Source organism: Ambystoma mexicanum, chromosome 4q (genome assembly GCF_040938575.1).
Source record: "Ambystoma mexicanum isolate Mex_15411 chromosome 4q, UKY_AmexF1_1, whole genome shotgun sequence".
NCBI classification, from domain to species: domain Eukaryota; kingdom Metazoa; phylum Chordata; class Amphibia; order Caudata; family Ambystomatidae; genus Ambystoma; species Ambystoma mexicanum.
The window spans coordinates 1,261,264,927-1,261,291,550 of NC_090928.1; the positions used below are offsets into that span (position 1 = coordinate 1,261,264,927).

The 26,624-nt window shown below is 47.8% G+C and overlaps 1 protein-coding gene across 2 annotated transcripts in view; it reads left to right on the top strand.

Moving 5' to 3' along the window:
- CRIP3 (cysteine rich protein 3) overlaps window positions 1–26,624 on the top strand; it is a 1,016,009-nt gene that overhangs the window by 64,107 nt on the left and 925,278 nt on the right. For both annotated transcript variants that reach the window (XM_069608868.1, XM_069608869.1), the window contains exon 2: window positions 11,601–11,695. In XM_069608868.1, the coding sequence (XP_069464969.1) occupies window positions 11,601–11,695 (95 nt within the window). The remainder of the gene's footprint in view (window positions 1–11,600; window positions 11,696–26,624) is intronic.

The window sequence follows — 26,624 nt, forward strand, 5'->3', positions numbered from 1 at the left end:
CGGTGTCTCCGCCACTGCCATAGTGGTATCCTTGCTTTTGCCCCCTTCTGCACCTGGAGGCATCTTGGCATAGGCCTCCAGTGTGGGCTGTTTGTTTTTGGGTCTGACGATTTTAGAAGACCTCCTGCTATACTGTCCGAGCGTAGGCCAGCTGCGTCACCTTACGTGCGAGAGTCGACGTGGCGTCAGGCCACTCTTGGCATTTCAGGGGCTGTTGCAGCTATTTAAGGTGTGTCCTTATTGCTCGCTTCACACCCAGAGTGGGCTGTGTCCTCCCACGTACCTCTGCTTGCGCAATGTCGTACCACCAGTCCCCGCTGTATTTCTTCCAGTGGTCATGTGCACCCCACTGACCCAGCGCTCTCCCTCTACGGCCCTCTGTTGGCCTCAAGGCCGTCCAGTCCACAGTCCAGCCCTAGGTGCTGTCCTCACGGTCCTTGACCAAGGAGGCTCTTTGAGATTCGTGGTGCACAGATGGAAGTTATATCACCGTTTCTCTGAGCACAGTTCAGATGATCCACACGGACCTGGTGTCTGCTCCTTTGTCTGCGGGCCGTCTTCCTTAAGTAGTTCTAGGCCAAATGTGCTTGGGGTTGGTGGGCTTTCCCAAGGCTCCTTCGGGCACTCACGTCCCCAGTTACATGCAGTCTTTCATCTCCTGTCCCATCTTACATCTGGAGGGTGTATGTTATGGCTCTCTGTTGTGCCCGAATACTGCCGCAGTTCGCCAGTGTTATGCGAGGATCAGCACCCGCCACCCAGTAGCAATGCCGATATGACTCCCTCGGCAGTTGCAGTGCCGAGGAGTCAGCCCATCCACCCCGGCTCTAAAGCACGCGCAACAATGTATCTGGTGTCCTTTCATTTATGGGCTGATTTCCCCCCCCTCCCCCCCTCCCCCCCACCTCAAAGGGTACCCCCCTGATCGCCTGGGAGGACTAGATTTTTCCGAAGGAGCGGTTCTAGATAAATAGCGTAGAGTGACGGCAACAGGGCGCAGCCTTGTTTATTGCCTCTAGACACTGCCACCGGGTCCGACGCCTCCCCATTGATCATCTGATGTAACGTGAGGTTACTGTAATTAGCCTCTCCTGGACATGAACGTCGCCCGAAACCCATTTTGCGAATGGTCGCAAACAGAAAGCCCCATTCCACTTGGTCGAACGCTTTCTCAGCGTCTAGGGCAACCACTATAGCCTTGGTGCTGGATTTGTTAACTTTCTCTAGTATATGAGCCATTCTCCTTGTGTTGTCGTATGTTTGTCTGCCATGCACAAATCCAGGCTGGTCTGCTCCGACCAGGGACGGAGCAGACTGCTCGCAAAATCCTATTGATGGCTATTTTATCATACCTTGGGCATGGGCTGAGTCGTTGGCGTGTGTCTGATGATTACTCCATTGTTGTCGGGTCAGCACACAAACAGTTTCAGGCTAATCACGCTCGGCACCATCACGTTCATTGCAGTCCGTCTGGGTGCTCCATATCTTCAATCGCATGCCACCCCATTTGTGTCACTGCGATTGTCTTCTGATGGCAGATACTGCTTCCGCACTCAACCCTGTGTTAACCCTACTGGGCTGTGTTTGTCAGTCCAAAAGCAGCATTATATGACATGCCCTGTTTGTTCTGGTCCTTAGTGAGCCAGCAATGCCTTATTCCTCCTCTCTGAACCTTTGTTGTGGCCTGCTAGCCTGTGTTGTGTAGGAATCGTGTTTCCTTTGGTTAACTGAATACCATCCTCTGTGAAAATGTCAATTTCACTTTCTTCTCTCTCCGAGGTTCTGTGAAGTCACATGGTGGCTACAATGTTGTAACCAGCCTTGTCTAAATATCGCAGTCTGCTTTCTTCGCTGCTACTGCTCCTGTCATCGCTTCTCAACAGCTGTAGCTACGTCTGTCTCAGTGCATGCAGACTTCGTTTGCAACCGTCAACCTGCGTGAAGGTGACGTGTGTATTTGTCACTGGGCTTGTATTTGTTATGGGACACCGCTTGACCCTTTATTGCCAGCTCCTTTCCTTCACGGGCATCTCGCTGCACGTAGCCTGCTACGACCAGTGCCGAATGCCGTCTAGCTCTGGCTCTCGCATACGGTGCGAATGCACTTTTGTGCTACCTTCCCACCCGCTTCGTCTGTCCGGGTGTGCGTCTGCACTAATCCACAGATGTGCGCTGCATTAGCAGGTGGTGGCAGGCTCTATTCGTTCTGCTCACAGTGCAGGCCAGTCCCTTCATTAATCCATTCAGTCCTTTGTTCTCAGGCTTAAGTTGGACGCCATTTTCCTTTCCAGTTGCGGCGGTCCCCTTTTGTCACCTTTCCTCCCATAACTGCAGTGCCACAGATCCGTTTGTTTTTACCAGGCAATCCACGGGTTCCCCATAGTTTCATACAGCTTCTGGTGTATTTTTACAACTCGTAACGTAGTTCAGATAGCTGCAGCTTCAGGATCATAAGAGGATCAACGGGAGACAGCCCAAGAGACGTCCTATTCCATGGCTGCTTAGCTATGCCCCCAGTACCCATAGTTGTGCTGCCTCGTAGTATTTCCTGAAGTGGGGCAATGCGCATCCTCTGTCTTTCCCGGAGGCTGTTGGAACAGAGCTTGAGACTCTGGGAGTTTTCCCTTGCCAGATATATTCCTTGACTGCTTTCGTTAATGATTTAAAGAATGACTTTGGGAGCCTTATTGATAGGGCCTGAAATAGGTATAGTAGTTTGGGTAGTATTGACATCTTGAGAACCGTTATCCGCCCCCACCATGATATTGATCATGGGTTCCATCTTTACATGTACCTTTTTTATTTGTTTCAACAGATTCGGAAAGTTTTGGGAGTATAGTTGCTGTGTTTTATGTGTCAGGGTGATGCCTAGATATTTCGTCCCTGACGCAGCAATCTTCAATTGGAGGTCTTCTGCTACCGAGTGAATTCGGGATGTATCGCCCGCAAGTATCAGGATTTCTGATTTCTGCCTGTTTATCTTAAGGCCGGATATGGACCCATATTTGTCAATCTCCTGCATCAGGGTGGGGAGGGAGTTTACAGGATCCCCCAATGTTATCAGCATATCGTCTGCATATGATACTGTTTTGTGGGTGATTCCTCCCATGTCTATGCCTTTTATGGTTTGGTTGCCCCTTATTCGTGTCAGCAGTGGTTCCAAGAAGATTGCGTAGAGCAGGGGAGATATTGGGCATCCCTGTTTCGTCCCTCTCTCGATGTGGATCTTGTTGGATAAGGACCCATTCACCGCTACCCTGATGTTAGGGGAGTTATAGTTGGCTTGTAGCATTTTGATAAATGTTTCTCCTATGCCCATTTTCCTTAATATTAGAAATAGTAGGGACCATTCAACTCGGTCGAACGCCTTTTCTGCGTCCAGTGTTAGTATCACCGCCGGCGTGCGTGTTACTCCTATTTTTTTCCACTAAGCGGAGGACCCTCCTAATATTGTCATGAGTTTGTCTTCCCGGGACGAAACCTGACTGATCTTGATGGATCAATTTTGGGAGTACCTGGGTGAGTCTGTAGGCAAGGATTTTAGTGTATAGTTTTGCGTCTAGATTTATCAGGGCTTATGGGTCTGTAGGAGGATGGTAGTTTAGGGTCTTTCCCCTGTTTGTGTATCACCAGCATCTTGTCCTCATTCATCTTTGGGGTAATGTTATGTTTATCTTTGAAAGAATTATATAATTCTGTCAGGGTCGGGGCTAATATGTCCCTGTATTCTTTGCAGAATAAGGCTGTGTAGCCATCAGGGCCTTATTTCTGGGGAGATCTCGAATTGCCTTGTTGACCTCTTCTATTGTTATTTCGCCCTCTAATGTAAGTTTCTCTGTTTCGGATAGCCTTGTGAGTTTCACCCCCTCCAGATATTATTTTTGAAGATTCTCGTCCGGATGGTCTGAGGAGTACAAAGTTCTGTAGAACCGTTCCAATATCGCCCCCATTTCGGTTATTTTGGGTCATTCTATCCCCCCTTTCATCCCGGAGAGCCATTATTGTCCTATCTTGTTGTTTCTCCTTCAGTTGTCTAGCTAATAGTTTGTCTGCTCTGTTGGCCTTAGTGTAATACCAGTGTTTTAGCCTCAAGTGTCTTTCTGCTTTTTTCGTGCGGATCGCTTCTAGCTGGCCTTGGACGTGCCTCAGGACTTTTTGTAATGTAATAATTGGGTTCAGCAGTATTTCTGCATGAATACTAGCGATTTTGGCCTCCAGTTCCCTTTCCCACTGATGATCTTCTCTTTTTGGGCGTTTAATGCTATTATGGGTCCCCTGGTTACTGCCTTTAGGGCCTCCCATTGCGTTTCAATCGAGATGTCTGGGTGATTATTGTTTGCAAGGTACTCAGTGATTTGTTCTCGGACCGTATTCCCCATTACAGGGTCTCTCAATATCTCCTCAGGCAGTCTCCACTTCCATAGCCTGGTCGCCCGTGGGGCTAGTGCTATCTCGGCCCATAGCGGGGCGTGGTCTGACAGTGATATGGAGCCGATGTCAGTCTTTCGTGTTTTTCCTAGGATGTCAGAAGAGGCCCATAGATAATCTATCCTAGACATTGTGTGGTGTACGTGTGAGTAATATGTATATCCTCGGAGGTTGGTATTTGTCTCCAGATGTCTCCCAGCGCCAAGTTGGCCATTTTCTTTTTCAGGGCCTCCATGGGAGGGCACTGCCCCTGCTGACTGGGGTGTGATCTATCTAATATAGGGTCCCATGCTATGTTCAGGTCCCCCCACCCCCCAGTATTCTTTCCGCTGCTGCAAAGCTTTCTAACTTTTCATGCGTATCTTTGAGGAAGCCCTCTTGACCTGTATTGGGAGTGTAAACAGCCGCCAGAGTTAGGTGGTAGCCTTCTATAACCATGTTGGCTAGCAGATATCTGCCCTGTTTGTCTGCTTCTGTTTGGAGCACTTGTACCCCGCCTTTTTTCCTTTAGCGTTTGCCTGTATAATCATCCCTTCAGCTGTACCTTTCCCCTGTCCTGTGACTTTGTGTGTTTCTTGTAGCATAATATCATATCTGTCTTGTTTAGGTAATGTTCTACTTTTTTCCTTTTGACGGGAGAATTGAGGCCTCTGATGTTATATGTTAAGACAAGAGTCTCTATTTGCTGCCTTTGATATGTTCTGTGAGTTTTATGGTGGTTCCCGGTTGCCCTCCACTCCCCCCTAGGCTAACCCCAACATGCCTAGTTTCCTCCCTCCCCCCAAAACTGCCCTGGGATGAGCTTTGGTTCCTATGTTCGCTCAGGTGTTGCGCCATACTCCTCTGTCCTTGGGGATAACTTGTAGGGTATACTAAGTCCCTCTGGATTCCAATAGGTGCCACCCGGGCCCTCCCCGCTCCCCCCCCCTCCGCACCTTGTATTGTGGAAAACTCTCCTCCATCCATGTTGTTTAGACCAAATCTGCCCGCTTGGGCAGTTCGTATGTGTGCCGAAGGGCACCTCAGGGTTTCGCCATTTGTTGTGACTTCTCTTTCGGCGTTGGGGTTCTGTCCATTCTCGTCCATTGCCATTCTGCCCTTTACTGGGTTCTTGTCCCTTCACCCCTTGTGCTTCTTCCACTTGTTCTTGTGTCCCCAATATTTGTTTCCCCTCCTCACATGTCGTTATTCTCCTCTGTTTCCCCACCCAGGTGAATAGGAGCCCAAAGGGGAATGTCCATTTATTTCTGATCTGTTTTGATGTTAGGGTTTCACCACTGAGCCCATTTCTCTGTGCTTTTGTAGAGTGGATTGTGCCAAATCTTGATATAGCTGCACCTCCTCCCTATTCATCCTGATGTGTTTCATGTTCCTGGCTTTCCGTAATATCTGCTCTTTTTGGGGGTATGAGGAGAGGGCGCGCCTGGTTCTCCCATCCTCTTTGGGCCTACTCTATGGACTCGATCAATTCTGACTTCTTCATCCTCCTTTGCGTCCAGGATCTCTTTAAAGACCTGTCGTACTGCCTCTTTCAGGTCTCTGTCCTGGACGGATTCTGCCATATTTTTTAGTCTTATGTTAGATCTACGTGATCTGTTTTCCAGGTCCTCACATTGTATTTCCAGGTTGTGGGTTCGAGTCAGGAGTTGTTCTTGAACTTCTTCGTACTGCTGTGCCTCCTCATCTAGGTTCTGAGTGATCTTTTCCAAGGTGTCCGTCCTCTCGCCCAGATTCGTGATCTCCGTCTTTAGTTCTTACATTGCTGTATGCATCTCCTTTTTTATGGTTTCAAATTGTGCCTGTGTCGTTGCAAGAAATTGCGTCTGGAACTCCCCAAAACACGATTTCATGTCTTCCCTGGTTGCCATATCTGGGTCCAGCGAGTTTGTCGACTCCGTCGTAGGTAGGACCTCTTGGGTCTTTTTCCTAGTGGATGTGGGTGGGTTTGCGTGTTCGGGCCCCCACAGTTGTGTTAGGCTGTTTTCCCCTCTCTTCTGCTGTGGTTGTTGGTTCTGTTGGGCTGCCCTCCCCCTAGATTTGGACATATGTGGTGTTATGGTTTTGATTTCCTATCTGTGCCGTTACTCCTCGGTCCTTAGCTGCCTGCTCCTCTGGTTGTCCCTTCCCTCTGTGGTGAGCTGGGAGTCGATATGCCCCTGCAGTGCCCTCACCGGTTTTGCAGATTCTGCGGACTGGGCTCGCTCCCCTTGTTGGAGCTCGTTGGTGGTCACCCCAGTTCTCTTGTTATGGGGGGGGTTGCCTATATGTTTCTTTCTGTCTTGTTGTGATGGACCTGTGCACCGTGTGATTGGTCCAGAGTGTGGCCTTTAGGGCTTTTCCGTGGTGTTTACTGCTTTATGTGATCCCCCCACTTGTGGCGGGTTGTGATCCAGTCTTATACAGTGTGTGAGGGGATATTTAGACCCTCTGAGTTGGATGAGGACTGGTGTAGTGCGGGGGAGGGGGAAGTCTTAGCTGTGGAGGCCTTCTGGCCTATCCGCACTCCGTTATCGTTCTGCGGACCCAGCCCCCTCGCCCTGTACCTGCTAAAATAGCTGCCTGCTGCCGGGAGCGACCTCTGTTGTATATATGGATGTGCTCGGTGGATTTCCGCCGATGTGCTTTCCTCCGTTCCGCTCCTGCTGCGCCTTCCCCGTCTATTTCCTGTCTGCGGCTTCCGTCCCCCGTCCTCACTGCAGTCCGCTGTTTTCACTGACCCGTCTGCTGGTGGGCCGGGTCGCAGATTCCGCCTGAGGGCCGATGCTCAAGCTGACTGGGTATCCCGGCTCCAGTCCTTACTGCGTCGCTGGGCCGTCGTGTCCTGTCGCTTCTCCAGCGTGGGCGCGAGTGGAATCCGATGCTTCTGCTGCATTTGGGTCGACTTCTGGTGGTAACGAGGCCCGTGGCTGCGTATGTGTGCGTGGGGGGGGGTCCGCTCCCTGGAATGTGGCCGCTGCTGAGTCTTCTGGCTTGGGGATTCCCTGGGGGACACCAGTTCGTATCTTGATGTGGCGCTCCCGCGCTGGAGTCCGTGGAGTGTCCCGGCTTCAGGGAGTCGCATGCAGCGGGTCGCGTCTCTGCTCTCGGGCTGCTCAGCCTCACCCCGTTGTATCCTTGCCGTCTGCTGTGTTTGATGCCCACTGCTTAAAGGGGGGGATAGAGGAAGTTTTCTGCTTCTTTGTCTAGCATTACTGCCGCAGCCTAATGGGGGGGACGGAGCGAGCCTCACACACGTCCTCTCCCCATCGCCGCCATCTTGGAATCCCCAACGGTTTAGTTTTGAGCGTGAAGGATTCTTGCACTCCTGTCTCTTGCCGGATCCCAAGCTAGACTAAAATCTCCCGTGAGAATTAGATTGCCCTTGGCGACCCCTTCTAGTTTCTGTAGCATTGCTTGTATGAAGTGATCCTGCCCTGTGCTTGGTGCATAGATGGTTTCTAGTGTTATGAGCTCCCTCCCCCCCACCTTTCCCCCTTTGGAGGATCAGTGCTAGGAATCTGCCTGTAGTGTCCTGATGGTCAAGTCTAAGCTATTCGTCCCATGATTGGTTGACTGGTGTAGACTGTTGTACCCCTTTTAGTCTCAACCTCTGCCTATCTCTCCCTTGTATATGCATCTGCTGTATGGCTATAATGTTGGGGCTTTCTTTTGCTAAGAACCACTCTAATTTCTTCCTCTTCAACGGCGAGTTCAGTATCTTGATGTTCGGGGACAAGATTTTCAGCGATCTATCCATTGTCGATAGTTGCTAGTGTAACCCTTTGGCACCTGCCCCCTGGGGGGCAATGCCCCTCCCTGCCCTGCCCTGGGTTCCCCCACCACCCTGCCTCACTGGGTGCAGTGCAGCATTCCATCCCCAGTGATCTACCAGGCAGGTCTACCCTGACACATTGGTGATCAACAATTCCCCCCGCCCCTCCCCAACTGAATACGCCTTCCCTATTTACCCCTCCCTGGGTGCTCCTGCTGTGACCCTGTGACCCTGACGAATACTTCAACTGGGCCGCGAGCTCTGTGCCTCCCCCTTCTTGAGAGGGGTCTGTGTTGAGGATTCGGGCCCGTTGGGGCCCCTTTGTTGTCTTGCCTTCCTTCTTGATTCTTGCGTCGTCCATTCCCAGGCCTTCCCTTTTGGGCTGCGGCTCCTCCTGTCCTGCGACTTGTTTGAGGCCAATCTGCCTCTATATCAAGGATATTTGCCCCCTCTTCCAGAGAGGTAATCCTTCTGTCTTTTGTCCAACTCAAACACCAGGCCGAACGGTAAAGTCAATTTGTATCGGAGGCCTCTTTTCTGTAGCTCCTGTGTTACCGGGCGCATCTGCCTTTTTCTTTTTGAGGGTGATTTGGGAGAGGTCATGGTATAGTTGGATCGCGGATCCGTTGCAGTTCAGATTATCCGAGCGGCTCATAGCATCTTCTCCTTTGCGTGTACTCGTGTAGGGCCACCAATACATCCCTTGGCGTAGCCCCTGGTTCGTTCCTCTTAGGCCCCCACTCTGTCCACCAGGACCTCTTCTGGGTTTGTGACATTGGGGGGGGGGGGGCAAATATTTTCACCGTCTGCCGGAGGCCCACATTCTTCACTGATTCCGGTATCGACTTCACTCTATTTGCCCGTCTCAACCTGTTTTCGATGTCTTCAGTCTGAAGTTCTAGGTTGTGTGGCCCTGGCCATGTTTTGGACCTAGTCCTGTACCTTGTGGGCGTCCTCCGCCAGGTCCTGCAGTGTCGTCTCATTGGTGTCCACTCTCGTCCCGAGACTCTCGCATAGTGCTCCAGTCAGATCCTCCTACATTTTGTCGATTTTTGTTTGCATGACGTTGGCCCATCCTGCCACCAAAAGTTTGAAAACCTTCTAATAGCTTCTTTCGTGACCCCTTTGTCCTCTTGCTCTTCTCCCTGGGGGTGGGGGGGACCTCTTCGACCCTATCCCCTTCATTCCCACTCTGACTGGGCACCTGCATCCTTCCTACATAGTTTCTGGTGCACCCCGTCCGGGCACCTCTTGTCCGCTTTCGCCAGGGTGGCAGGAACCTTTTCGTCTGTTTTTTGACATTGTGGGTCGCGGGTGGGGCTTGATGATGGACCCTATGTGCCCCCCCTACCCCGTGGGTCGAGTCTCTCCTCGCAGCGGGAGCACTCTGCGCCGTACCTCTATTGCGAGGGCTGCTGGTCGAAATCATCCCCCCCCCCCCACCTCCCCCAGGGGAGGGTGCTCAGCTCTGGAGGGTGTTGGATGCTTCCTTGGTTGCTCTCCCTCTTGGCCTCCTGGCCCTCCTATAGGGGGTCCCATAGAGCAAGTTCTGTACCGCCCAGGATCCAGAGAAGGGGTGCGCTCCAGGCCCCACCGGGCAGGGTGTCCCTCCTCTGCTCTCCTCCTGTTGTCCACTTGCACACCTTCCAAGCCCACGGTATTGGGAAGGGTGTCTGCCTCTTGTGGGCCAATGGTGTGGTCTTTGGGTTCCTGGTTCCTGAATCTGTGAGGGGGGGTTTCCGGGGGGGGGGTGTAATGATCCCGACTTGAGGACCTCGCAGACGGACCCCTCGTGCCCACCAAACCCCCCCCCCCCCCCCCCCCCGAATCCACTTCTCTGTCAGATTGTCACTGGGGGTAGGGGGCCGGGGGAAGAAAGGTTCCAATGGTTGCTCACCCGTAGATCGTTGCTCTGGGTGCGTGGTGAGGTCCTCCGTTACCGGGACGGCCTCCGATGCGCATCCAGTGTCCCAGGCTCCCCCTCTCCTGCTCCAAACGCTCCAGGAGTCCCTATTGCCACCACTGGTCCAGCGGGTCTTCCAGTTGCCACTTCTCCCTTGGGAGCAGACCCCAGCCCGACCCCCGCATCTCAGGACCGGGTCAATGGGCTACCCCCGCGATCACCAGCCAGGCCCCTCCAGCTCCTCCTCTCCTGCTGGGCTATGGTGATGGCGTACGGGCAGCAGGGTCCAGCTCCTTCCCGGGCTTGTCTGGGAGGGGCAGAGCCTCCCTTCTCAGTTGATCTAGACCTGGCCCCCTCTCAACCCTGGGCAGCAGGTCACAAGCCCAGGGAGGGTTGAGCTGGTCCGAGCCCCACCGGGCCCTGCTTTTCTTCTTCCTTGCTTCTTGCAGGCACCAGACCGACCGCTGCGCTGCCTCACCGTGTGTGCGGCTCCGGCACACGCTGTACATGTGCAAGGAGGATTCTCACCCGCTGTCTTTCCTCCGCCGGCTTCTCCCTACCCCAGGGGGCACCGCTCCTCTGTCTGGTTTGACGCTCTTCCCAGCTGCCTCAAACTGTCAGCGATGTGTGGGCCACCAGGGTGCCACAAGTGTGCTCTCTGGCTTGCTGGCTCCTCCACAGCCGAGGGGACAAAGCCGGTGGGTTAAGTGGGAATAAAATGCACCCGTGGGAGGGGGTTTTATGCGTCTTTTTCCACCTTGGTGGTGGGGGCATGGGAGCACCTCTAACCCAGTGTCGTCCCGGCGGCCATCTTGGATCTCCAGGGGCAAGTAATTTGAGGGCTTTTATAATCTATTTATTTATGCCTCCTCAAATGTCATCTTTATTGGAAAAGCATTAGACCCTCATTCAAAGCCCATATTTGAAGCTCTTATGCTCTTAGTTTAATGACAAAGGTAGCTCTTTCAGCGCCACCTGTTAGCACAAACTAAAAATATTTTTACATTATGCTTGTTGTGTACAATGTTGTACTCTTAATCTTTTAGAAAGCATAACCTATGTAAGTGTGTTGAAAAGGGCATTTAACGATTGTGCAAGTGCTGGCACGCCATGCAGCGATTGGAAAGGAGGGAGTTTTAAACCATTTTATTTATTTTGGATTTGTATAGCGCACTACAACCCATGGGCAACGAGGTGCTGTAAGAGAATGAAAGTGGCTTGCTTTGGGGTTACAGGCGAGTGGCCCCAGTTTGATACAATAGCTTACCATGGTTGAGTACACTTGTTGTGCGGCGCCGGGCTCGTTACTGTATCATGAAATGTACTATATTCAATTATAATACGCACACGGCTCTGGAATTACTGCAAAACCACCATACATTTTCAATTGGATTGGTATTTAGTATTTATGGGTATTTAGTATTTACTTTGATATTGTCAAGGTTGTTAATTGGGAGGTATTGTTAAAATTGAGCCGTCTAGAATTCAGGTGTTTGAGGCTTTTTTTTATTTTGACAGCCGAGAAGGTGAGCTCCCTTGGCGAGAACTGGCACCGCTTTTGTTTGAAATGCGAAAGATGCAACAAGACACTATCTGCCGGCAGCCACGCTGAGGTAAGTTGCCATGGGATGTGTGTAATAAGTGCACAAGAGAAGACTGGCTGGCTGATGCAATTCATACCTGTTCTTTCCTATAGTAGCTTGCTGTCACAAATACAGATGAGGCTATTGAAATGGATTGTTTCTTGTGCGACTGTCTGGTTTGCAACTACTTGTATTTATTTATTTTGTCATGTAAATGGTTGGTAAGTACTATGTTCCTCCTGTGTTTACCCATTTTTCCGGCATGTGGATGTAGAACCAATACTTGTCCCTTTGCTCCCAGAATTAGCCAATGGCACATTAAATGTCAGCTGGGAAGGTATTTCGAATGTATTGTTCTCCCACGTATTCCCCCTCTTATGTTATCTTCATTACCAGCTTCAGCTGCTTTAGAAAAACATTTCTCTCGGCAGAGGGCGCTGAAGAGGGCGCTGTGCTTCAAGACTATCGACCCGATGTCCCTCGAGGGCCTCCATCTCGGCTGACGTCATCGTCTAGTACATATATCACAAGCAGCCTCCATTGGCTTTAGTTCTGTTTTTCCGCGAATTCGATTCCTTTGAGAATTGTTTTGCGCTGCAGTTTTCACTGAAAACCATTTTGAGATGGCCTCGACTTCGATGCAAACTACTCCGAAGACCGGCTTCAAAAAGTGCAGAAATTGCGGCGCCACAATGTACTTCACGGAACCGCATAAAATATGCAGCTGGTGCCTGGGCGTCAAGCAGAAGACCGGTGACTGTCGATACTGTCAGACGATGACTGATAAGGCCTTAAAACAGCATAAAGCTAAGCGGTCAGTGGGTAGGATTGTTCCCAAATCACTGTCCACTCCTTCAAAATTGGACTCCTCCCATGAGTCGAGAGAAGGTTGAAAATGTGATCCCACTCGAGGAGCACCCACTCCTCTTCGTCATCAAAAAAAATCAGAGAAGGCATAGATCACCCTCTCCTTTTTCTTCTTGCTCTTCCTCTGAAGAAAGGAGCATAGTCTGCCCAACTAAATCCTCCTCTAAAGATGAGTGGTTAATGTTTAGGAAGAAAATATCAGGCCACGTCCTATCTGAAACATAGTGGCCATGCTTGCTCCTCAAACCCTAAGAAAAGTGCCCATGCTACGTTCGATGACCAGCATGAGGCCAAGGCGAAAACCAGCACCTCCTCGAGCCCTGGTCATAAGCCTAAAACTACTCTAGAGTCTTCGAGTACACGAAGAGAAATCGTCAAAGAAACAGTCAAGTCAAGGATCAGGTCCCTCGAAGCACAAGACCAAGGTCAAGCCGTTGACACCATCAACGCTGATGGAAAAAATCATTGACGCTGAATGTACATTCTTCAACGCCTTTGTCGCAAAGACCGGAAAAGATTTTTAAACCTCTTCGTAATAAGGATTTTTTCAAATACTTAACCTCAATTCATGAGGATTATGAAACAGATGACACACCACCAGGTGGTCTCCAGTTGGATACCCCTGGTATTCATAAAGATACTAAAGTTTTGAATGCTTAATTTCAGAAAGAAACGAGGCTAGGGAGCTTCAGGACACCCTACAGAGAGCTAGTGGGGTAGACCCCTCCCCAAAGCTAGATTTTGGGAAACCGGAACCTGCTGATCATGCAGAAGCCTTGTGTCCATAGTGGTAGAATTCCTAGGATGGAGTAGACAACTCCTGCATTGGCACAAGACGACCTAACCCACATATTAGAGAAAAGGTCCTCCATATGACCCTATACTATTTCATTTGGCACTCCAAAAAGGGTTGTGGCAAACTGAGAGTCTCCAGAGTCTAGCCCTGCAGTAAACAAAAATCTGACACATACAGGCCATCCAGTAGCGGCCCTGGCTACCTGTCAAAACATCAGACTCCGGAAGGTCTAGTAGTGAAAGCAGCTACATCTGCCTCCAAGCAAGCGGAGTACCCAACCATACCCCCCTGATAGGGATGACAAACACGTTCTGATGGGCAAGTCTTTCTTGCTAGCAGCGTGGCTTTAAAGTCTGCTAAATCTACATGTGCCCTTGCAAAGTTCACATTCACCCTCTGGGACTGCATAACGATGGCGGCTGCGGAAAGAATTTGCTTCATGAACCTGATAAGGGATGGCAAGAAGACCATGTGTGAGTCTTTGCAATCAGGTCTGGACACTGCTAACCGCATCAACAGGGTCATGGCGACAAGCACTGTCATATGCAGATTTGCATGGTTAAGGAAGTCTGGATTTGCACCTGATGTTTAATCCAGACTCCTTAACATGTCCTTTGACTGCTCCCATTTATTTGTGTAATGCTTACCTCTGGTGCTCTGCAGGAGTGCCAGGTCCGGGTCGGTGGGGATCTTGGGTTGACGGTTGTCTGGAGTTAGATGCTGACCCAAGCCACTCCTTTCCTACTACGTGCGCAGAAAAGACGAGTAGTGTGGTTGGGAGTGAGCAGTGCGGTTGGGAGTGGTGTGGTTGGAGCCCACTATGATGTGAGGAAGGAAGTATGGCTTCTGGGTGAGCCTAGGGGATCAGACCAGTGCAAAACTTAAATGCCTGCTTTCTAGCTTCTCCCCCCACCACCCTTCAATCTCTGAGAATGGTTTAATACGAGTATGGAATTCTGAACCCAGCCTCACCTTATTAAGTCTGAGTTTCCAAAAGATCAGAAGAACATCTGGTCCAGTAACTTTACTGGACGGTAGTGGCCCAGACCAGCTGCGGCGCACTAGATGCCCAGAAGGTAAGTTCTTGTCTTTGTATGTCTTTAACAGCGTTGTTCTGTGATGATTACAGGGTTTCCTCAATGTCCTCGGAACGTTTGTAGCTCAGTTACTGTCCGTGAACATTGTGTTTTCCTAAGAAAGCGTCCGTGAACGTTATTCGTGTTCTGTGTATAAAGTGCGTAGAGCGCGTTAGTAATGATTGCAGTCTAATGTTTATTTTGTCTTGCTGCTGCGACGAATGCGGGCAAGTCAAATCAGCTGTGCCGAGGGCCGGAGCGAAAAGGACGTCTTTGGGAGCTCCAGAATGGAATCCTAGCAAGCAGCGGTGTCCCCACAAGATGCGTATAAATTTGGTTGTCTGTCCTGGTGGGGAAGCGAGGGCGCATAGATCAGTTCCGTTGACTCACTGTGTTTTCTTCCCTCCTAGGTGCCTGAGACATTGCAGCTGGCTGGAGCGGACGTTGCTTTCCGACGTGTATACACAGAAGCTGTAGTTACTGCAAGGCGTGTCTCCAGATAAACGAGAACACCAACTGAGGCTTGAAAGATGGAATCATACAGCAGTCCTGAGCAGATCATTAATGCTAGATGATTCTATTCAGAATTCCACAGACACGTGGAGCTGGAGCATGCAGCACGCGTTACACCTCTTGCTTCTGCTTATGGAAGAACGCTAAGCACTGGGTGTGGCCCAGGGCGGGGTTTATATAGCCCTGGGCTGCACCTTTCCACTAGACCACCAGGAATCATTATGAAATGAGCAACTTGGGGGCCATCTTGGATCTCGGGCAGTGTCCCAACTCGGTGGCCATTTTGGCAGGGGCATTGAAATCAGAATACTGGTGTTCATGCCAAACGGCTACCTTCTGCGTCCATTGCTCACCCACAGTGCTACTGTCTCTGGTGACTGTGGGGGTGGATGCCTGATATTCTGCCAGTTTTGTTATGGGTCATGACACATGTCTTTGTTCAAGGGCGATTGTCATTACACCAAAACATGACTCTCCGGGAAGCGCAAGCGCTGTTCAAAAACAAGCAAAAAATAGAAAGTCAGCAAAACCTGTCCCTGGGATAATCCAGCTAGGTATTTAACTTTCTGTAGTGCTTCATACATGGTTCGTCCAACTTATAGGCACTGTGATTATTATACCTCAGTCAATACTCAGTTAACCAACCTCCTGAAGGATGTTAGTCAATAAGATAGCTCAGCCGGTTGAGCACTCTTTGCTGCGATCTGTGCGTGATCTCTAGGTTGCAAGTTCAAATCCCTGCACAGCGAACTCAGCCTTTTATCCTTTCTAGTTCGATAAAGGAGTACCGACTTTGGTTTGATGATCATTGGGATCAATATGTTTTATATACAGCGCTTTACCAAAAGTGCTATATAAACCCTTTGACCATGAGATTAGGTATATAATTTACCATTGGAGTCCTTGCCTCTCTGCACTGTTGCATCATAATGTTGGCTTACCATTAGGTAGTAATAGCTCCATGAAACTAGGACTTTAAATCAAAAGACAATTTTGCTATCGAACCTCAAAATACAAATCGTACTTGCTTTACTATGTAATTGGCTAGGTTTTTGTGTTTTAAACATTTAAATGTATACAGGAGAAATCAAATGGCCAGACCTTAGAGAAATAATGAAAGGTGTATTCTGTCACAATGCAGAAACCCTGAGAAGATCTTTAGATTTAGTGTAATCTTGTATATATTTGTTTTTTTCTAGCCTGAATACTTTACATCATATGGCAATAAATGTAATTATTGGTTGGTGTTGTTTTGTATCCTCAGGTATGTGGATCTGTCATAAATGACAAAATAACAGCACAATTGTCTGTAATTAGGTCTTTCATTTCATGTTTCTTTCCTTCTTAAAGTGTGCTTTGCTTTGGTTTTTATTGTAGTAAATTCAATTTATTTGTTGAATTGTCTTAATAAAATTGTGATACAAATTATGTTCTAGATCATCAAGTTGAGTATGCTTCTTAATATAACATGGTATATGTATTAATATACCTCTGATTTTGAAAATACACAATGGATGTTTGTTAAAATAAAATGTACATCACACTGATCTAAGAGTGTGGGTGGAGAGGATTGGCTCATATAGAGACACAGAATACGGCCAATTGGTTGGACTGATATTCTTCAAATTCTTTTTCCTGTTGGGATACATACCTTTTTTGTTTACAATGCAGAAAGCTGCAGCATAGTAATGATTTCCATACAGTTTTTGCACACGTCAGCTGGATGTCACATATATTTTACTCTCTTACAAAGGAGAAAAGTCATTTTTACTCTCTAAAAATCACATTTACTCTCAGTCTAAAAATGGCGAGTAAAATACTCCCACCTCAAAATCTTATCTGGAACACTGCCCCAAGGATAGCTATCCCCGGGCCTGGTTTGTTCGGGTAGTTACGGTGGTAGGGAGCTAGTAAGCGCGCTGCATGTATATTACCTGCTAGTTCCCAAGTCCTGTCTAACGCACCATACCCTTTCCAGTCGACAAGATAATACAGCCTTCTTCAAACCATTTTGGAATCTAAAATGTCTGACTTCATATTCCTTTCCGTCTTCCTGTGCTTCTACAGGGGGTGGTCTGGTTATGGATTCTCTGGTACCAGGTTGCACCGGTTTCAACAATGATACATGAACGACCGGATTTATACATTAGGAGGGTGGCAATTCTAATTTTACTGCGACTGGATTATAATGGAAACTATGGGATATGGGCCGACATACTTGGGACGAAACCTTTTTTGGACCTTTCAACTGGATGTGTTTTGTGGCAAGCCAAACCTTGTCCCCGATTTGATAAGCAGGTGCCTCTGCCATTTGTTTATCGGCAAAGTGCTTCCGAGTTGTTTTTGAATCTCAAAGGGCCTTGGTTGCCTTTGTCAGTCTCTTTAATACCTATGTGCAGGGACGTTATGGCCGTCATTTTCAAAGGTGCTGGAGGGTCAGCAGCTGTAGTCGGTGGATCCGTTCCATGCAAGAAAAAGAAAGGGGAGAGGGGGGAACCAGTGGAACTGTCAGAATTGTTATAAGCGTATTCCGCTGGCCATAGATCAACCCAGTCTTTACCTGCCTGGATTAACATGCACCGTAAATACTGCTCAAGAGTCTGGTTGGTTCTCTCGGTATGACCATCAGTCTGTGGATGGTGGCTGGTTGATAGACGGATATCTATTTGGGCATTGGCACAACAGTTTCTCCTGAATTTAGAAATTAATCTGCTTCCGCGGTCAGATATCACCACTGAGGGGAAACCCATGTAACCTGACTATATTGGCCAGAAATACTTGTGCCATGTTCCTGCATTAGGTAAACATTTTAGTGCAATGAGGTGAACAATCTTGGTCAGTAGATCAACAACTACAAGTATAGTATTGTATCCTTTGCACGGTGGGAAATCTGAAAGTCTACTCGTATGGTGTGCCATGGAGCGGGTGGAAATGACAATGGACGGAGTAAACCTTGTGGTTTGTCTTCATAGTTTTGTACCTTGCACAAGTGTCATAAGTATTTGCGCATTGTATAGTGTCCTTTCACCATGTAGGCAACCAGAAACGTTGTCGAATCTTGGCCATGGTTTTTGTGATTCCGGGGTGTCCTGCAGTAAGTGCATTGTGGTACGCTTGGAGTACCTTGTCTTGCATATTCAAAGTTGGTAGATATAAACGTTTCAAGTGGTACGGAAGTCTGTTTTCTTCAGTTCGCCCTGGATCCTGAGACACCCACAAATGCAGCTGATTAGGAGTCATGACACCTCGTATTTCATCCTGTAGAGCATCTTCCACAGAGCCAGTACCCCCAGCAGTTTCTCATCAGTAATTATGGCAACTGGTGTGGGATTCGTGTATGCATCCTCTCCTTCTGCATCCCAGCCCATACAGGAAAGTGCATCAGCATTCCTGTTCTTGACTTTGGGGCGACATTTTACAGTGCAGTCTAATTCTGTGAAAAACTGCGCCCATCTTAACTGGCGATGGGACTGGGCCTTGGCTGTTTTTAGATATTGTGACTTGCGATGATCGGCGAGTACCGTTATAGTATGGCGTGCTCCAAGCAGGTGGCGTCTCCATTCCTTAAAGGCGGTCTTAATGGTGAACAACTCTTGGTCCGTTATTGCATAATTTAATTAAGCTAGTGTTAACTTCTTAGACCAGAACGCCACAGGGTGTAATTGGTTTTCTTGGGGGTTCCTTTGGGACAGGACAGCACCCATGGCAACACTAGATGCGTTTGTCACCACCAGGTAAGGAAGGTCTGGATCAGGATGTCTGAGTATCAGTGCAGTGGTAAACTGGTGCTTGAGCTGAGCAAAAGCCTGTTCAGCCTCAATAGTCCAATTGAAGGTTTTCTTCTACCGGAGAATGAGGTAATAGGATGAGCTATGTTTGAGAATGAATCTCCGATAAAAATTGGCGAACCCCAGGAAACTCTGGACTGCTTTTACTGAGGTAGGTGATGGCCATTGCAGTATTGCTTCTACTTTCCGTTTATCCATTTGTATAACTTGCAGGGTTAGGCTGAATCCTAGAAACTGTACCTCGGTCACATGAAAAGCACACTTCAAGTTTGGCATATAGCCGATTTTACCATAGTTTTTCTAATACCGCCTTGACATGTTCCACGTGTTCTTCCCGTGTTGATGAATAGATTAAGATTTCATCTACATAGACCATGGCACAAAAGTCCAGCCGCTCCCAGAGAACATCAGTCATGAAGTATAGGAAGGATGCTGGCGCGTTGCACAAACGGACGGGCATGCCTGTGTATTCAAAGAGCCCAAATTTGGTCTTAAGGCCGTCTTCCACTCGTCGCCTTCTTTTACGCGAACTAAGTAGTATGCCCCTCTAAGGTCCAGTTTGGTGTAGATCTTTGCTGCTTTCACTTGGTCCAACAGTACCGGGATCAGCGCCAGAGGATACTGGTTCTTTATGGTGATTTTATTAAGCCCTCTATAGTTTATACATGTTCTGAGGTCCCCCTCCTTCCTAGGGATGAAAAACGGAGCACAGGAGGCCGGTGACTTGGAAGGCCGAATGAATCTGTTTGGCAAGTATTGGTCGAGGTAATTACGTAGGTGCTGATTTTCTTTTTCGGTAAGCGCATATATGTGACTACATGGGGCCTGAGAACCTGGGATTAGATCTATTTGACAGTCCTTTGGCCGATGTGGCGGTAGCGTTTTGGCCTGTTCTTTCTGGAAAACATCTTGGTATTCCTTGTATTCGATAGGTAACTGTCCAATGAGTCCAATTGTTACCTTGTGACCGTTATATCCTTTCTCTGCAGAGGAGGCACGGGGCACGGATGAGTAATGGGTCCGCAAGCACTCGTTAGAGAAGGTCAATGTGTGCGTTTGCCAGTTGATGACTGGATTATGACTCGCCAACCAGGGCATGCCTAAATAAGATGGAACTGGGAGCATTGATCAGGTCAAAATCGATGCGCTCTCGATGGCCATCATGACACAATAAGTTCCATGTCACCTGTACACCTGGTCACTGGCCCTGATGATAGTTGCGAACCGTCCACTGAGACTAGGTTATCCACCTTAGCTCTCTGCTGTATGGGGACACCTATCCGCTGGGCCACTGTGATGCCCATGTAGTTCCCAACTACTCTGCAATCGATGTAGACTTCTAGCGCGTACATTTGTCGCAGAGTCTCAGGGCAGATGAGGATAACTTGTGTCGTGAGATGTGAGATCGTTGACGCCTTCCCCTGCCTCGACAAACCGGTCCCTACTTTTGTCGAGTCATGCAGTTTTCCGCAGGCTTGCTTACTTCGGTCAATCCAGAGTCAATAACCTCTAAAATCTTCCTGGGTGCCTTGCTCAGGCAGTCTTTTAAGAAATGTCCAGCCTTATCGCAGTATAAAAAGAGTTGTTGCTTTCTACGCCTCTTTCGTCATTCGTAAGAGGACCTCTGACACACCTAGTTGCATAGGCTCTGGTGGAACTTCAGTAGGGCGAGGTGCAGGGTGTAAGTACAAAGGGTGCCCCTCCGAACGTGACTGATCAGTTCTTCTTTCATGCAACCAGTGGTCTTAATGATCCACCAAGTCTGTATATTCTGTACACCTTTCTGGTGGGTTGACGAGTTCAGCCAACACATCCTTTAATTCACTACTAAGTCCCTGATAAAACAGGGTGCTCCTCTTTTCCTCTGGCCAATTTGTTTCGGCAACTAGGCGGTTGAAGGTGGTGATGTATATCAAAAGGTCCTGGTTACCTTGCCGAAGGGCCAACAATTCTCCATCCAAAGCTTGTCCTTGTGTGCAACGAACGAAAAGCTTGTCTAGTTCTTGTTGGAATCCCGTGAAATTGTATAAAATAGGATCATCACAATTGACCAATGGCACCGACCAACTAGCTGCATGTCCACTTGGATATGATCAAACAAAAGCGACTTTGGTCTGATCTGTTGGAAAGGCCCCTGGCCGACGGCCTACACTGGTTCATGAAAATTGTTTATTTTTAAGAATCTGCCAAGAATCGTTCAGGGGGTGCCAAAGGGACAGTAACAGGGCTGGTAACCTGTATCTGGGTAGGCCCTGCTGCAGCACCAACTGATGGACCTGGTATAGGGACCTGACCCGCTTGGGTCCTAGTTAAGCGTTTTGTTAACTCCTCTGTTCTTTGTCGGTTTATGACCAACTCCTTTCTCAATGGCGTTTCGGAACGGGCAGCGTGGACTTCTGCCTGTATTTCTCCCAGCAATGCTGCCAACTGGTCTACTTCCGAGGCCATGGCACTCTGACAGGGTTGATGAATGTGGGCTTAGCGTTCTGTAACGCTTACCTCTGGTGCCCTACAGGAGTGCCAGGTCCGGATCAGCTGGGATTTTTGGTTGTCTGGAGTTAGATGCTGACCCCAACCACTGCTTCCTACTACTTCCTAATACTTGCGCTGAAAAGGCTATTGCCCAGCAAGCAGTGCGGTTGGGAGTGGTATGGTTGGGGCCCACTATGATGTGAGGAAGGATGTATGGTTTATGGGTGACCCTCGGGGATCAGACAAGTGCAACATGTTAATGCCTGCTTTCTAGCTTCTCCCCGTTCCCCCCCCATCCCCCCCCCCCCCCCCCACCACCCTGCTATCTCTGAGGATGGTTTAATATGGGTATGGAATTCAGAACCCAGCCTCACCTTATTAAGGCTGATGAGAGTTCCCAAAAGATCAGAAGAACATCTGGTCCAGTTACTTTACTGGACGGTAGTGGCCCAGTCCAGCTGCGGCGCACTAGATGCCCAGAAGGTAAGTTCATGGCTCTGTATGTCTTTAACAGTGTTCTGTGATGATTGCACGGTTTCCTCAATGTCTTCAGAATGTTTGTAGCTCCGTTATTGTCCGTGAACGTTCTGTTTTCCCAAGAATGCCTACGTATTGTATTTATTTAGCGCACTAAGCTCTTTGGAATCTGGGCCCGTTTCTTCTTATGAGTTACTCAGTTAAATAGACAGTCTTTACATATTAGCATTGCATGAGTTGCATCATTACAAAAGGCATTATTGACATATTTGAGATTACAAGGTACAATGGCATATACCAAAGGTGAATATTTACATAAGACATTTCTACAACAGTGTTTAGGTGTAGTTGCAGCACGTTAGCACGGTAGGCAACAAACAAAGCATGAGTTGCCAGTAGGCAGGCAGTTAGGCTATATTTGTAATAAGCCACTGTTTGACATTCTTTCGGAATTTGTGGTAGGAAGGTTCCACTCTGATGCTGGTGGGTAGTACATTCCAGTTTTTGGCAGCCAGTACCGGGAAGCCTCTGCCACCTGCTTTTTGGAGCTTAAACCTGGTTATAACAGGACGTTGGATTGGGACATCTAGTCATTCTGTTCATAGTGTAAAGATTGAATTTCTTGCACAAGTACATGGGTGCTTGATTCTTCAGGCATTTGTACGTAAGTGACAGGGTCTTGAATTTGATTCTTTGGTTTATTGAGCCATCGAAAGTTCTGTCTAAGCTCTGAGATGTGGAGTTAACTTGGGAAGTTGGTCGCAGCTCTCAGCACATTGTTTTAATATGTTTGCAGTTTTTTTAGGTTGTGTTATTTAGTGCCCAGATATAAGGCATTGCAGTAGTCTAATATAGTTGGTACTAAAGCCCTGGCTAAGGTAAGGCAGTTGTCAGCAGTCCGAAAAGGTCTACAAGCATTGATAAGCTTGCAAGTGTAAGCTGTGGTGGAGGCAGTAGCGTTGGTTTGTCTAGCTAAGGAGAGGGTCGAGTCGATGTAGATGTCGGTTGACATCTTTCGAGACCTTGATGTCGTTGCCATCTATATTTAAGGTATTACTGGTTGTCTAGTTAAGTCTAGCTTGGGTTTCTACTAGGAGTAGCTCTGTCTTGTCATTTAGGCAGAGTCCGCATGTCGCATCCAAGCTTCAATGAAGAGGTATATGTCGTTAAGTCGTTTAGTGTCTGTCGAGTAGTTAGCTGTGATGGGGATAGGAATTTGGGTGTCGTCGGCGTAGTTTGTGTATGATATATACCCATATGTTCTAAGTTGTCAAAGGGGCTTTGTAAATGTTAGAAAGCGTAGGGGGGGACACAGGAAACCTGTGGGACCCTTCATGTGACAGCAGTGGGAGGTGCGGTTGCAGTCAGGGCGAACACTGTTACTGAGGAATGATTGGATCCAAGTAATAACGTCATTGGTGAAGTGGGATGCGGAGGATAGGCAGCTACAGAGTTTTGTGGTCCACCAAATCAAAGGCAGCTGATGGGTCTAGAGGAGAGCAAGGTTGCCTTTATCGCTTCTATTTAGGTTACTAGATCTATCAGTGCTGTGTTGGTGCTGTGCCTGGGGCAGAAACCTGATTGTCGTAGCCCCAGTACGTTTTTACTCTTCAGGTTGTGCTGAATCTGCAGGTAGGCCGGTCTGTCAATCTTGAGAAGGAAAGGTACTGTAGTGATCAGTCTGTGTTTTTGGGTCGCGGGATGGTTTCTTGAGAAGAGGCATGACCCAAGCGTCCTTGAGGTTAGTGGGTACTGTTAGTTGTAAATGAAGCATTTATCAAAGAGGTAATGAAAGGTGCGAGCTCTTTTCCAGTTTCTTTTATGATTGAAGCAGGACAGATGTTGCCCATGCATCTGGACGGTTTTAGGCTTGTATTATCCCTTCGACGTCCTTTGTGTTGAGGGGAGAGAATTTAAATAGGTCAGAATACTCTGGCGTAGGAGTTTGGAATGTGGGTTGAGGTAGGTTAATGACGAAGTTACCTCCTTTTTGTTTAAATTTTCTTTTGCAAGAGTTGGAGCGCTTTTTGGATGTTATAACACCAGATGGTGCGTTTGGCGCTTGACACAGGTGGTGCCGGGGGGGTTTCCAGCTCTCTGTTATAATTCTTTAGTGTTGGTTTGTGCATTCTGAATCCTTTCGTAAAGATTCACTTTTAGCTAGAAAAGAAAAATCAGTTTTGTATGTGGAGGAAGCTGTTAAGTTTTCCTTGTTGGTCGTGGAAGGGATGTTTTTCCAAATAGTTTTGGCTACTCTTTTATTTTTTTCTCAAGGTTCTTAGGTGAGGGGTGGACCAGGTGTTCATATGGGCAAACGGTTTGGTGTTGCGCAATTTTTGGTGTGCTATCTTGTTGAGGGTGGCAAGTATAGTAACATTGTAGAGGTTCACAAGATGAGTGGAGTCATCTTTAGGTTCGTTAGCAGTAGAAGGGTTTATGATGGGTTGAAGAAGTGATAGTAGCTTGAGCGCTGTGACATTTTGCATGTTTCTAGCTAATCTTGGTGTTGCCAGTATTTTGTCTGGGCTATGGTTGGTGTTCTTTTGTACTCTGAAGAGGATGGCATGGTGATTGTCCAGGGGCGCATGGCTGGTTAGACAAAATGTTAATATTGCAGTTAGTGTCTGCGATCCAGTCTAACTGTCTGCCTTTGTTATGGGTCGGTTGTGCGACCTGTTGTGCGAAGCCTGGTATCCAGTTAAAATGTCAACAAAAAAAAATTTGAATGCAAAAATGTCGAGGAAAAATGCCCAAAAAAAACTTTTCGAATTGTGTTTTTTTTAAACAATTTTTTCGGCATTTTTTTGGGTTTAGCTATTAAAAATACATTGTAAATTAAAAACACGAAATCATTTTTTTCGGCATTTTTTTCAACATTATTGCATTCGAGAATTATGTCGACATTAACTATAAACCGTGAAGCCTAAATAAGCAATACTACTATTGCTAATGGCTAGAGCATTGCAGTCCGGGGAGTCCTAGGTTAGTCTTCCAAGAGCAGGATATGGGACCAAAGGCTTGGCATTAGTTGTGAGCAGTAATGATAGGTCTTCCTCGAATGAGGATAGAGGGCCAGGGGGTTTGTAAGATCAGATGGGTAGTTTGGTTTATGTGGGCGATGGAGGTAGTTTAATTGAGAGGAGTTCTCCTGACGGGAAGATTTGTACAGGGACCTGCCTGAGGCCAAGGGAGATTTTTGCGATGATGGTAACGCCACCGCCGTTGGCTAAGTTTCTATCTTTGCCTGATAATAATGTACTGGTCAGTGATGGCTAATGCGAGCATGGGCCAGATGTGGGTTGGAGCCAAGTCTCCGTAATAGCTAGGAGGTCAAGATCATTTGTCAGTATGAGGTCATTAATATCGAGCACATGGGCTGTTGGAGACCTGGCATTGATAAGACCTACTTTGATGGTGGCGGGGATGTGTTCTGCCTCTAGATTACAAGCTTTGAAGTTTTTGCCAGAGTGGCCTATTTTGAGTGCTGACTTATTGGTTGTGTTGCTATTCTGGTCAGTTACTGGATTGATGGTAATTTGCAAAGGGCTGTTGGTTGCTAGATGCGATCCTTTAGGGAGTCTAAGGCCAAGTTTAAGATTTCTGGTTGCCGGTGGGTGTTAGGCAGAATCCTGTGCATTTCCCTTAGGGAGCACTACAGAAGATTAGGACTACAGGTGAGAGCAATAAATCCCCTTTGGTATCAGTCTGCACCACAAAGATTTAGTTGGTAGCTGTGGCTGAGCAGTTATCTCAAGAGGGAGATGAGCAGTATTCAGGGTTTACACAATAGGCCTTCAGTACTATGGAACAAGGAAACACTGACCAAAGCTTTGCAGTAAAAGAATATATATATATATATATATTTTAAGAAATCAGCTCAGCGAACCCTGAAAGCAAGCTAACAGGACGCCGAACTTTTGTTACGACAGATTCTCCCGTCCTATTTCCTCTTTTACAAACAGGTTGGGTCAGCAAGCCATAAAAAAACATCTGCCTCATTTATGAGGCTAAAAAAATTCTCCATTACCATAGCATAAATTAAGGTAGGAAAATTCGTTGCAACCATAAATCTCGTTCTAGTTCTAGGGAATTCACAAGAGTTCACGTTAATATTCATTTTGAGGCCACATTCTCATTTAGATGTAAAGAATCCGGGAAGTCCACTATTGCACAGGTTAGTTTAACATTGTGACCGACAGTGACGTATGACCACCAGCTCTGATCGTTGGATTCCACGGGTCGGAAACCTCCTAGGTGGCGCATTCGCCGTGAGGTTATTCCAGGACATCCAGTTATTAAGTGTTCTAAGGTTTCAATTTCGATGTTGCAAAAGCGACAGAGATCGTTGTTTACTTCCTTGAAATGCCGGCGAAATTGCATTTCCCTGGTCTTCAAAGCATTTAGGCGTAGCCTCAAAAATTGGTCGCGATGATGTCGCTGTGGACAATTTTGTTAATTAGCGACACTGGACATTGAGCTTGTGTTCACTGATGCCCGATTTCAATGTAGATGGCATCATCTGTCGCAAATCGCAATTCTGAATCCAGCCCCAGGACTCAAACTTCCTTTTAACATATTGGGGTTGTGAAATCAGATTGGCTAGATTTAGATTAGCATTGGCTAAGACTGCCTCTAACGACGATCGCCAATAGTCTAGGAGACTTGGACTCCCACGACCTGGAATTTGTTCAAAGATTCGATACGACGGGGTCAAGGGATTCAGTTTCATCTTTTTCATCACCGTCAATGATTTCCACATAACGCAGATATGCATGGAGCTTGATGAAAGTTCATTACGGAGTGAGCTCATCGAGATGTACAGTGGCAGCCTCAGTACCCGGCGCCCGAATATGCCTTCTAGCCTCTGCCAAAACTGGGGTTCGATGTTCCAACCCGATTCAGACCCAAAGATAATTGCTGGAAGAACCTTTTTGGACATAAAAAATTAGAACTGGGGTGAACTTGAATTT